At 41.4% G+C, this 11644-nt stretch overlaps 1 protein-coding gene across 10 annotated transcripts in view; it reads right to left on the bottom strand.

Moving 5' to 3' along the window:
* fbxw2 (F-box and WD repeat domain containing 2) overlaps positions 1 to 11644 on the bottom strand; it is a 121123-nt gene that overhangs the window by 77856 nt on the left and 31623 nt on the right. For all 10 annotated transcript variants that reach the window (XM_061800578.1, XM_061800581.1, XM_061800575.1 and 7 more), the window contains one exon: positions 2 to 224. In XM_061800578.1, the coding sequence (XP_061656562.1) occupies positions 2 to 224 (223 nt within the window). The remainder of the gene's footprint in view (position 1; positions 225 to 11644) is intronic.

Raw genomic sequence — 11644 nt, 5'->3', positions numbered from 1 at the left:
CCTGTGCAGAGTAGACCATCTTTATAATAGAGAGCATACACACGAGCACTGTGGCCAATCAGTGAGGAAGTCTCAAAGGCCTTCTGATCCTTCAGCTGTACCATACGCAGTTTAGCCTTAATGTAGACACCTTTCCAATGGGATGCATCCTGAATGGACTCATCAATCCTCCAGCCCAGGTCCCGACAAACATTCTGCCACACTTCTGTACATGAATTTATCACCTGTAGAGAGATGGACAATTGTTGGAAGATTCGAACAATCTAAAATGATTAACTACACTTTAAACATGAAAATATCTGACAAATTGTTTTTGATGCTCTATTCTTCCAGTTAAAGCTGTGGATATTTGGGTATATGGATAGGTGTAGAAATATGGTGCATATACTAGTGATAGGAAGTGTCTAATATTTTTAAGTCTGCTCTCTCGAACCTTGTCTCTAAAACATCCGACTTTGGCTGTCCCTCAAATGAGGTCATTTCGTATCCTATCCCACCTACTCACTCCGAGAGAGAACCTGAACATCTTCATTTCTGCCACCGCCAGCTCTGCTTCCTGTTGTCTCTTAAGTGCTACAATCTTTAATCCATACATCATGGGTGGCCTATAATCTTTGCCCTTCATCCTAGCAGAAACTCTTCTGTCAGATAACACACCAGACACCTTCCACCATCTGTTCAAACCTGCTTGGACCCATTTCTTCACTTCCTTACCACACTCACCATTGCAACTATTTAATGCTCCATAATATTTTATTAAAATTAATAACCCTGCACACATCAGAACACAAGCTTTCCTGCACTAGTCAATAGCTAAATATTTCTTTGTGATACTGTTTGTTAGGGATGGAGTCACGGGGATTGTTTGTTTAAATTGTGCATAACTGTCATTAAATTGTTAAATAATAAAAGGTTTCTATACTATATGTTTTTTGTTTTGCCATTTTAGAATGGTCAAACCATTTGCCATTATACAACTTATATTTTTCCCCAAGAACGAGATATGCTGCCTTAATTCAACCATGTCAATACTGTTCAAGGTTTTCACGAAACAAACGTTTACCAACATACCTCTGCAACTTGTCTTTTAACAAAAGCTCTTCTCAGTTTGGAAAAAATCACCCTCTTTGTTTGCACAAAACTGACCCAGTCTTGTGAGGCTTGGATCTTTGGGAAAATAATGTAAACTGTCACCAGAATGGGACTGACTTCTGGTTGAGCAGCCATGCGGTAGGCAGCAAAATAAGTTCCCCATTCTGATAAAGTTTTGTTTATTAACGCCATATACTTTGGGAGTGGGGGGTGTATGTGAATTAAAGAAGACAAAGAAGCATTTATAATATGCCCAAACAAAAGAAGAAATTTGTTCCATAGACAACAGAAGAAACCCCTTCAGCTGAAGAAGCGCTAGCGCTCGTCTTTCAGACCCAGAGGAGCTAAAGTTACAAAAACACAAAGGAATGGCTAACCTGCTAACCATAGTGCAAGAACAGAGAGATTTTCAGAGTGAAAGTGCGGAGAGTGTCCGAGGAATACAAGAGGACATCAAGGTGACAAACAACAGAATGGATAAAGCTGAACAGAGAATTGGAAACACAGAGGAAAGAGTGCAGGGACTCGAGGAAGCTGGGAGGGAGCTGGTAAATATACAAGCTTCAAGATATGCTAACTGACCAAGAGGGTGGAAGATGATGATGATAAGATGGGAAAATTTAAGAATTCATGGTGTAGTGGAGAGGTCAGAGAACAATTCCACATTGATGATGATGATAGTGGAGAATCTGTTGAAAGAACACTTGGAGTTGCCACGCTCTGAAGAGCTGAGGATCGAACCCGCTCACCGCGCACTGGAACCAAAACCCCCGCCAGACGCACCACTGTGGTTCATTGTCCTGAAATTCTCAAGGAGCAAAACTAAAGAGGAAATCCTGAAATAAGTGTGGCGAAAGAGAGGACTTTTACACCAAGGTAAAAAAGTGTTTGTGGACCATGACTGGAGATATTCAAGAAGCGCCGGGAGTACGCAGAGGCAAAGAGGGTGCTTCAGGAGAACAATATCTGCTTTCAAACTCCTTTTTCAGTGAGAATGAGGGAGTTTTACGAGGGAGAGACATGCTCGTACAACTCACCAAAGGGTACGAAAGACATGGTGAAGAAAGACCTGTCTGTGGCGATATATCAACCTTCGGCGACCTGGACTGACAGAGTCAACAATCTAATGTGGAGCAGTTTCGATAGGAAGGACTATTGTAAGCCGAGGCGCCACGGGAGGGTTTTAAAAAGAAACTGGACACCTTCAGACAGACTGACCGGTAAATGTATTTTGTTGGGAAAAAGAAATGTTTACGGTAAGGAGGCAACATGATAGGGATTGGGGGACAAACTATAAATAGAAAATAAAATAAAATAAAATAAAAAAAATCACTATCACTCTAAGATTTGGGTTACTTTTATAACACTAATTACAAAACATCTAGGATCGGGGAAGATCCGAGTAATTACAGAATATGGACTGTTCGGAATACCTAAAGGAGGGCCCTCTCCCGGCAACCACATGTAGAGTCTTCCACTCTGAGCCGAAAAAACATCTGGCTCCTATGAGGTCATAAAAATGACCTCAAAACAGGAAGTTCAATTTGAGACAATGGTGAAATTTTTCAATTCACAATATTCAAAACAACACCATACACAAAAAAGTGGAAAAGATTACGAGAGATGGGTATTTGTGATGTATGGAGGGAGTTAAACCCAAGGCCAGAGATTACACCTTTTATTCTCCACCACATAAAACATATTTGAGAACTGATTATTTCTTAATGTATCGCAAAAATATTACTTTTGTAAAGTCATATAAAATTGCGTTATTGGATCTCTCAGACCACAGCCCAGTTTATTTGGACTTCAATAAAAAAAATTTTAAAAAATGTAAAAACGTGTTTTCTTGAAAGCTGAATTTATATGTACTTAAAGGGAAAATGACAGCAGAACTCCAAGAAGACATTAAATTATACCTGTCAGAGAATGATACGGGGGAAGTCTCCCCTCTCATGATTTGGGATACAGGTCAAGCTGTCTTGAGATGGAAGATCATTGCTAAACTGGCACTTCACAAGACATTAAAACAAGAACATTGAAAAAATTGGAAAAAGAATTGGAGGACCTGGGGAAAAAAACCCAAAACAACATCCAAAAGGAAATCAGTCAGCGAATCTGGGAAATTAATAAACTGACTACGGAACTTCACGACACAGAAATTCAGACAAACCTTTATAAAACGGTGTTATTATGAAGTAAGTAGTAAAGCATCCAAAATTTTTGCATATATATTGAGAAAACAGCAAGCAGAGAGACCAATACACAAAAGTAAAGACCCAACTACTAAAGAAATAAAACACAAATTTCATGATACAAATAGCTTTGAAAACTATTACCAAAAACTCTATGCACAGATGGACTGTAAAGGGGATAACTCACCTGAATCTCTGGTTCTACCACTCCACGTCACAACAATCACAAAACACCAGAATAAAATATTAGTGGCTGATGTATCTATAAGTGAACTTCAAAAGGCAATCTCGAGATTAAAACCCAATAAAACCCCAGGTTCTGAAGGGTTTACATGGGAGTGGTACAAGACTTTTAAAGATTTGCTATTCCCAGTGTTTTTCCAAAAAATTCAACTGGGTCTTGAGGAAAGGAGAAATCCATCCACCCTGGAGAGAAACTCTTATTGCAGGAATACCAAAAGAAGGTAAAGATACAACAAACTGCTCTAATTATCAGCCAATCAGCTTGTTCAACATGGACTACAAAATCTTCACTTCAATTTTAGAAAAACGCCTTTAAATAATACTCCCACATATTACTCAGTTGAACTAAACAGGTTTTATCAAACAAAGGCAAACACAAGACAATGCCAGGAGAAGACTAAAGGTAATACATAAGAACAAACTAGATGCTGTCCTATTATTAATGCTACACGCAGAGAAAGCGTTTGATTCCGTCAATTGGGTTTTCTTAGATAAGATACTAGAGAGTTTCCAGTTCCATTGTGAGTATACTAAGACAATACGAGCCCTATCTCATACACCAACTGCTAAAATACGGCTCAATGGAGGGTTATCCAATAGCTTTGAACTAGAGAGGAGTTGTTGTCAGAGTTGCCCTTTGTCACCGCTCTTATTTGCTCTTTTTACAGAGCCACTGAGTCAGTGGATTAAACAGAATGAGAGGATTAAGCGCATCAAGGTGACTGAACATGAAAAAAAAAAACATGAAATTGCTTTGTTTGCTGATGATATTCTGATATTTTTGGGGCAAGCATCCAAATCTCTCCCAGAATTACAACTAGTAGCAAGTTAGAAATTGAATAAGCACAAAACTCCAATTTTGTCATTCAATTTTTCCCCTAGCCAGTCCATCAGGGAAGAACTTAATGTAAATTGGAATTAAAAAACAAATACTTAGGGGTGAACATTCCTATAAATTTTTACGTCGGAGAACTATAACCCTTTAATTTCTATAATGAAATCTGATTTAACTAGGCAGAAGCTGCTTCGTTTACTAGGATTAGCACAGAGGGTGGAAACAATAACAATGAAAGTGGTACCAAGGCTACTCTATCTGTTCAAAACATAGCAGTAGAGCTCCCAAAGGGGACATTTTAAGAATTACACAAATTAATAAGATTTATTTGGCAGAGCAAGAGACCAAGAATTCATTATAAGACTCTCTAGCTACCAAGAGACAAGGGAGGCCTCGCTCTTCCAAATACTAAAAATTTTATTATCAAGCGGTGCAGATAAAAAACTCTAGTTGACATTTGTAACCCTTTCTACAAAGCAAAATGGAAAAATAGAATGTATGATTTGAAGTGATATTCCATGACAAACAATTATTGGGGGCACAGGCTTGGTCAAGTTTTTAAGATACCAATCCATTAATAGAAGTGACCATCAAGATTTGACATAGAAGGATCAATGAAAACAAAGATAATGAACCATTCTGGATTATAAAATGGGTCGGATATGACTCAGATTTCCCACCCAATGGGTTTGACGTAAAATTCAAACAATGGGCTGAAAAGGGGCTCATTATACACAGTGATCTCTATGAAAGGTGCACACTACAACAATTCGACAATTGCATTTTTTTTTTTTTAGCTCCAGCTCAGAGGATCTCCCCGGGTGTAAGTACCACCTCGAGATATTGTGGAGAGAATAAAGCAACACATCTGCATGTGTTCTGGGACTCTCCAATCATTTCAAAATACTGGTAAGACAAACTAATTATGGAGAATATCATGAAAGTCACGACTCCTTTAAAATTTGAAACTTTTTCCTTGTTGATTAACATTGAGGTTGAGGCTCTTGCTCGTCGTGAGCAGGTTGGATAGGATTAGAAATAAGATAATTAGAGGGACAGCCAAAGTTGGATGGTTTGGAGACAAGGTTCGAGAGAGCAGATTTTGATGGTTTGGACATGTCCAGAGGCGAGAGAGTGAGTATATTGGTAGAAGAGTGCTGAGGATGGAGCTTCCAGACAAAAGTGCAAGAGGAAGACCAAAAAAAAGTTTGACAGATGTTGTGAGGGAAGACATGACAACAGTGGGTGTTAGAGAGGAAGATGCACGAGATGGGCTGAGATGGAAAAAGATGACATGCTGTGGTGACCCCTAACAGGACAAGCCGAAAGGAAAAGAAGAAGCTTGTTGATTAACACTTTAAAGGGACCAGAAAAGGGATACATATCCAGTTTTTGTTATGAGGAAGCAATAAAGCTATCACAAGGAATTGGTCGATAAAAAAAAAAAAAAAAACTCCCACAGTTGAGGATTGGATTAAAGTGATCCAAGATATCTTCATTTTGAGGGAAGAAAAAGACAGGTTTGAGAGACATTGGGAAAACTGGATAAAGTTTACCACAACATTAATATATCCGTCTATTTTCTTTATCTTCACAAGGGTTGTGGGAGGGCTGGAGCCTATCCCAGCGGTCAACAGGCAGGAAACAGGGAACCCCCTGAACTGGTTCCCAGCCAATCGCTGGGCACATAGAAACAGACAGCAGTCACACTCACAATCGAACCTAGAGGCAATTTAGTGTCCAATTAATACATGTTTTTGGATATGGGAGTAGACTGCAGTGGCCGGAGAAAACCCACATAGGCACGGGGGATAAGAGGCAAACTCCACGCAGTCGAGGCTGGGATTGAACTGTGAGGCCAGCCACCATGCTGCCACACATTAAAATATGTCACTGCATAATGTGAAATAAAGTCTAGCTTAGTTTTGTTCATCAGTTTTTTCTTTCTTTCATTTTTTGCCCTAGTATGTTATAATTACATTACTTTCTTTGAACTCAAAAGTATTATATTTTGCTTTATAATTGTCAGAGTAGGTATCATCCAAAGGTTTGGATCTTGAGAAAATTTGAAACTCAAAAGGTTTACAAGAAGCCAATATATACATCGTTACACATTATTTCAGGTACAGTTGTTACAATGTGCTTCGAGGTGGTGTCAACTTTTTGTTTTTTATTATTATTGTGATTATTATTGGCGCAGTTGGAAATCTGGCCTCACAGTACTGAGGACCCGGGTTCAATCCCAGCCCTCCCCCGTGTGTGGAGTTTGAATGTTCTCCCCCTGCCTGCATGGGTTTTCTCCGGGCACTCTGGTTTCCTCCCACATCAGAAAAACAATTCAACATTAATTGGAAACTCTAAATTGCCCATAGGTGTAATTGTGAGTGCGGCTGTTTGTCTCTATGTGCCCTGCGATTGGCTGGTAACCAGTTCAGGATGTATCCTGCCTCCAGCCCGATGACTACTGGAATATGCTCCAGCTCCAAGACTATCCCCGAACTGTACCTGGTCTTGTGAGTCATACATTTTGGTTCCAAATACGTGACCTGTTCCTGACAGAATGATCCACCCAATAACATAGAGACAGCCGACCCCAACACGGTGCACACAGCTCTCCAGATGCAAAGACACTGTCTGGCTCACCATGAGGAGCAATTCGCTGCCTTTGGAAAGCTCTTGGAGCAACAGAGAACCATGTTTCAGCAGGTAATCTCGCAGCTGGAATCCATGCGCGGCTCTTCCCCAGACCAATCTGCTGCCAGCACAACCCCAGAGGCAGGCACAGAACGCTCAAACCGCCATGATCCAGGCACGCCAACAGGACCGCTCGCAGTCACTTGCCCACCTCTCCCCCACCCAGAACAGTTCTTGGGGAACTCCGAGAACATCGAAGCAGTCATCAATATATTTTGAGCTTCCGAAAGGGCTAAAATAGCGTTTGTCGTTTCCCATCTGATGGGACGCCCGGAATCTTGGGCCATGGCCGAATGGAGCCACGACACGGTCACCTGCTGGTCGTCGGTATCCTTTGAGAGGACGTTGAAACAGGTATTCCAGTATGTAACCCCGAAAGCTAAGGCTGCGAGATCTCTGCTCACGCTCCAGCAAGGCGAACGCAGGGTGTCGGACTACGCAATAGAGTTCCAGATTCTAGCAACCTGTAGTCAATGGAATGACAGGGCGTTGCTAGATACATTTTTTCAGGGCCTCTCCCCCACTGTCAAGGACCAGCTAGTTCTGACTGACTTGCCAGAGGACCTGGATTCCTCATTGCCTTCGCCCTAAAAACAGACAAGCAGCTGGCATTTTGGCTAACACGAAGGAACAACGAGCAACCTTCCCGGAGGTAAAACTAATGGAATCAAACGAGTCCACGAGGGGGCGCCGCTGTCCTTTACGTCACTTCCTGGTTCTTCTCGAAAACAAATCCCTGAGAAGATTTTCATGGCAGGAGTTACAAAAAGCTGCATACGTCAAAATGAAGGAGGTTTTTTCTTCCAAGGCGAGAGCCAGGTCTCTTGCCCCTTCACACACCGTACGATTGTGTCATTGATTTCTTCCACGGATCCTCACCACGTCTTGGGAAACTCTACTCTTTTTCAGGCCCGGAACACCTAGCCATGAAGGAGGAGTCATTGGCCGCTGGGCTCATCCAATCCTTGTCATCTCTGGCAGGACAGGGTTTTTTTATGTGGAGAAAAAGGACAAGATCCTGTGGCCCTGCATTGATTATTAGGAACTCAACAGCATAACCGTGAAAAACTGGGAGGCCCTCTCCCTCATTTCCACTGCTTTTGAAATTCTGGAGGGGGCCAAGAAATTTACCAAGCTTACCATCTTGTCAGCATTCAGGAGAGGGACGAGAAGAAAACAGTGTTCAACACACCTACTGGATAATACGAGAACTTGGTAATGCATTTCGGCCTCAAGAACGCACCGGCTCTATTCCAGAGTTTTGTCAATGATGTGTGGCGTGATCTGCTCAAAATCAGTGTTTTCGTTTATCTTGACATGTTGATTTTTTTCCCCCAGATGAAAAGACTCAGTGGGACATGTCTGCGCAGTCCTGCAGCTGCTGCTGCATAATGGCTTTGACATAAAGGCGGAGAAATGCAAATTTCACTATTCGTTCTTATCGTTCCTGGGATTTGTTTTAGCCAACGGGGAGCTTAGAATGGACCCCTGTAAGATGGAAGCCAAAGCCACGTACCCCATTCCTACATTGCGGAGGAAAGTGCAAAGGTATCTTGGGTTTGCTAACTTTTATTGCAAGTTCACAAGGTATTTAAGTATTGGTAGCTTCAAACCATGCAGAGCCTGACCTCGCTGAACAGGTCATTTTTGTGGGACCCGGCTTGTGAGCTCACTTTTAAAAAACCAGAAACAAAATTAATCTAAACGCCTATCCTCACCATACCTAATCCCAATCATTAGTTTGTGGTCAAGGTTGAGGCATTTGATTCTGGGGTCGGGGGCAGTTCTTTCGCAGAGAAATCTATCAAATGGGAAGTTACATTCTTGCGCCTTCCTGTCAAAAAAAACTCACTCTAGCAGAGTGAAATTACGACGTCAGAGACGTGAGCTATCAGCAGTCAAGAGAGGTCTGTCGCAATGGAGAGATTGGCTTGATGGGCCTCAGGCCCCGTTTTCTTGTTTTGACTCACCACAAGAATCTAGACGAGGGGTGGGCAAACGTTTTGACTCACAGGCCACAATTGGTCCTAAAATTTGACACACGGGCATGCCAGAACCTCATAACGTAGTATTCTTGCCATATGAGACACACAACTATTGATCAAACTTCAGTGAAAAAATATATCCTTTTCCACTCTTGATTAAATAGTTAGCACTTTTCTTTTCTATGGTCTGCTCATTTTTACAGAAGGGGTCAAACCACAATAAAAAAAATGAGAGTGAAAGAGTACACTACACACCAACAAAGGTCCAAAAATGTTCAGTTCACCATCAGTTGGGGAAATGCCGGCATTGTAATGACAAGATGAAATGAATGATTGATGAATGAAGTGGAAGTGACACGCAGCATAAAGAAGAAGCACTGGCACGATCCGAAGTAGGAAGGCCATTCCAAGTATTACTGACTACACCGACAGCAGTGAAAATAGCAGAAAGAAACACGTGGATACATCTTACACACTGTAAAAAGATCATCTCAGCTGAGTCACCCAAAGGGAGAGGTGAGCAAAGTACAGCATAAGGTGGGTGCAGATTTATAGTATCTGAAAATAAAAAAGGCTGGTGAAGATTTAAAAGACACTTGACTCATTTAGGGGAGACTTGATCGACATGACTTCAAAATGGCTAAATAAAATTATGTTGGGCTGCAACGGCGACAGCCATAATGATATTATATGATATGAGGGCAGGACTCCCTGTGTGCCTCCCAATGAATCAGTTAAGCACTAGTTTAATTCCCTGGCCAAGTCTAACTGAACACTCAAATAAAGGGACCCAACAAGGAATACAAATACATGGATCAAATAAATGTATCTGACAAATAATGTATGACACTCCAGGTGGAACACCCTGGTGATGGACGAAACACCATATTCTTGACAACACAAATGCCTATTGACCTTGCTTAAGACAGAAACAGGCCTTACAACACAAGTAAATTTAACTAAAGGTTCAATTATTCCACCACCTTTTTAGCCTTCTCCCACACCTTGCTGGGGATTCCATCTCTGGGCTTATGTCAAAGGAAACCCCCGTTTCCTTCTCACCATTTGCCAATTTAATATCACCCTAAACCCAAATGCTAGACAAGAGTCCGTATAATATGGAGGGAGTTGAAGTATTTCAACCGACAAAGCAGGATGGACATTTTTTGGGAGTGACTGGTATTTCACAAGTAGGAAGGAATTGGTTGTTATTAATGGAGGATGCAGCTAGAGTGATAAACTAGTTGCATCACCTGCATGGGCCCCAGTCCACTACTACATGTCATTCCAGCAGATATCCCATCACAGTGAACCCTGGAAGTAATGACGAAAGCAACTCCTAACACCACTTGCCAGAAATGGAATAGTGTTAATCAGACAACTGAAGTAGTAAATGACAAACTGATATTTTCTACGAATGTTGCATTATCTAATTTCTCCTGGGTTATCTTTCCAGGGACAGGTGTTAAGGTGGGAAGTCTAAAAAAACTTGGTGTCATGTTATCCATCAGCAAAATGCCCTCCTGCTCCCACAAAGCGATGTGTGGTGATGGTGCGGTGGCCAAAAGTTACATGACACACTGATAAATACATTAGGAATGTGCACACTGCTATCACTGCTCTTACCTGTGACTGTGTTTCCATCCACAGCAGAGGACATACAATTGGCCGCATCAATCTTTGGAACTCCCCTCGGTTTTTCCCGAAGGCGAAGGTCCTCTTGTAAAGATGGAGATCAGACATACATTGATGCAATTGGCATCCCACGAGGCGTACCAGATGAGTATAAGTTGGCTAACCAGATTGTTGCAGGATGGGAATCCATCTTGTTATGGATAACCCCGAATAAAAATGTTGACAAAATCAACTCCATACATTACAATGTACACAAACTAGGTAATTATACGGAAGCAGGCTTTATTGCCATAAGAGAGCAACTAGCTTCAACCTCACTCCTGACGTTCCAGAACTGCGTAGCAGTCGACATGTTCCTGGCCGAGAAGGGTAGCATCTGCGTAATGTTCGGTGACCAGTGTTGTATGTTTATTCCAAATAACACATTCAAGGCCTCTGCACCCTGAACCACAAGATGAAGTAGCACTCTGGTGTGAGCACATCAGCCTGGTCTGAGTGGTGGGAAAAAATGTTTGGCAAATATTAAAACTTGGTGTTCTCTGTCCTAGTTTCTCTAGCTGTGTTTGCAGCTATTCTTACATTGTGTGGATGTTGTTAAATTCCCTGTATAAGGGCATCACTTAGCCGACTTATAACCACTGCTATTGCCCAGACAAAATGGCAGAAATATATCCACTATTGGCACAACAGGGTAATGACAGTGATATTGTTGACCATGATGATGATGTTATGACTTCTCTTCCAGACCTGTTCTCTGATCCAGAAGATTATAAGTAATTAGTGCTATATTTTCTCAGAATGTAACTATGTTTTCATAAATATGATTCTGTAGAATAAAGCCGAAAGGGTGTTCTATTAGATGATGTGAGGATTTGAGCAAATAAAGGATAAACAGGAGGATGATGTAGAAATATTTGTAAATATAAGTAAGTGCTTCTGCCTGCAATGAAGAAATGCTTTGCTCT

This window comes from Syngnathoides biaculeatus, chromosome 17 (assembly GCF_019802595.1).
Source record: "Syngnathoides biaculeatus isolate LvHL_M chromosome 17, ASM1980259v1, whole genome shotgun sequence".
NCBI lineage: Eukaryota > Metazoa > Chordata > Actinopteri > Syngnathiformes > Syngnathidae > Syngnathoides > Syngnathoides biaculeatus.
Note: the sequence above shows the minus strand (reverse complement) of the source record. Positions and strands in the feature narration are given on the sequence as shown.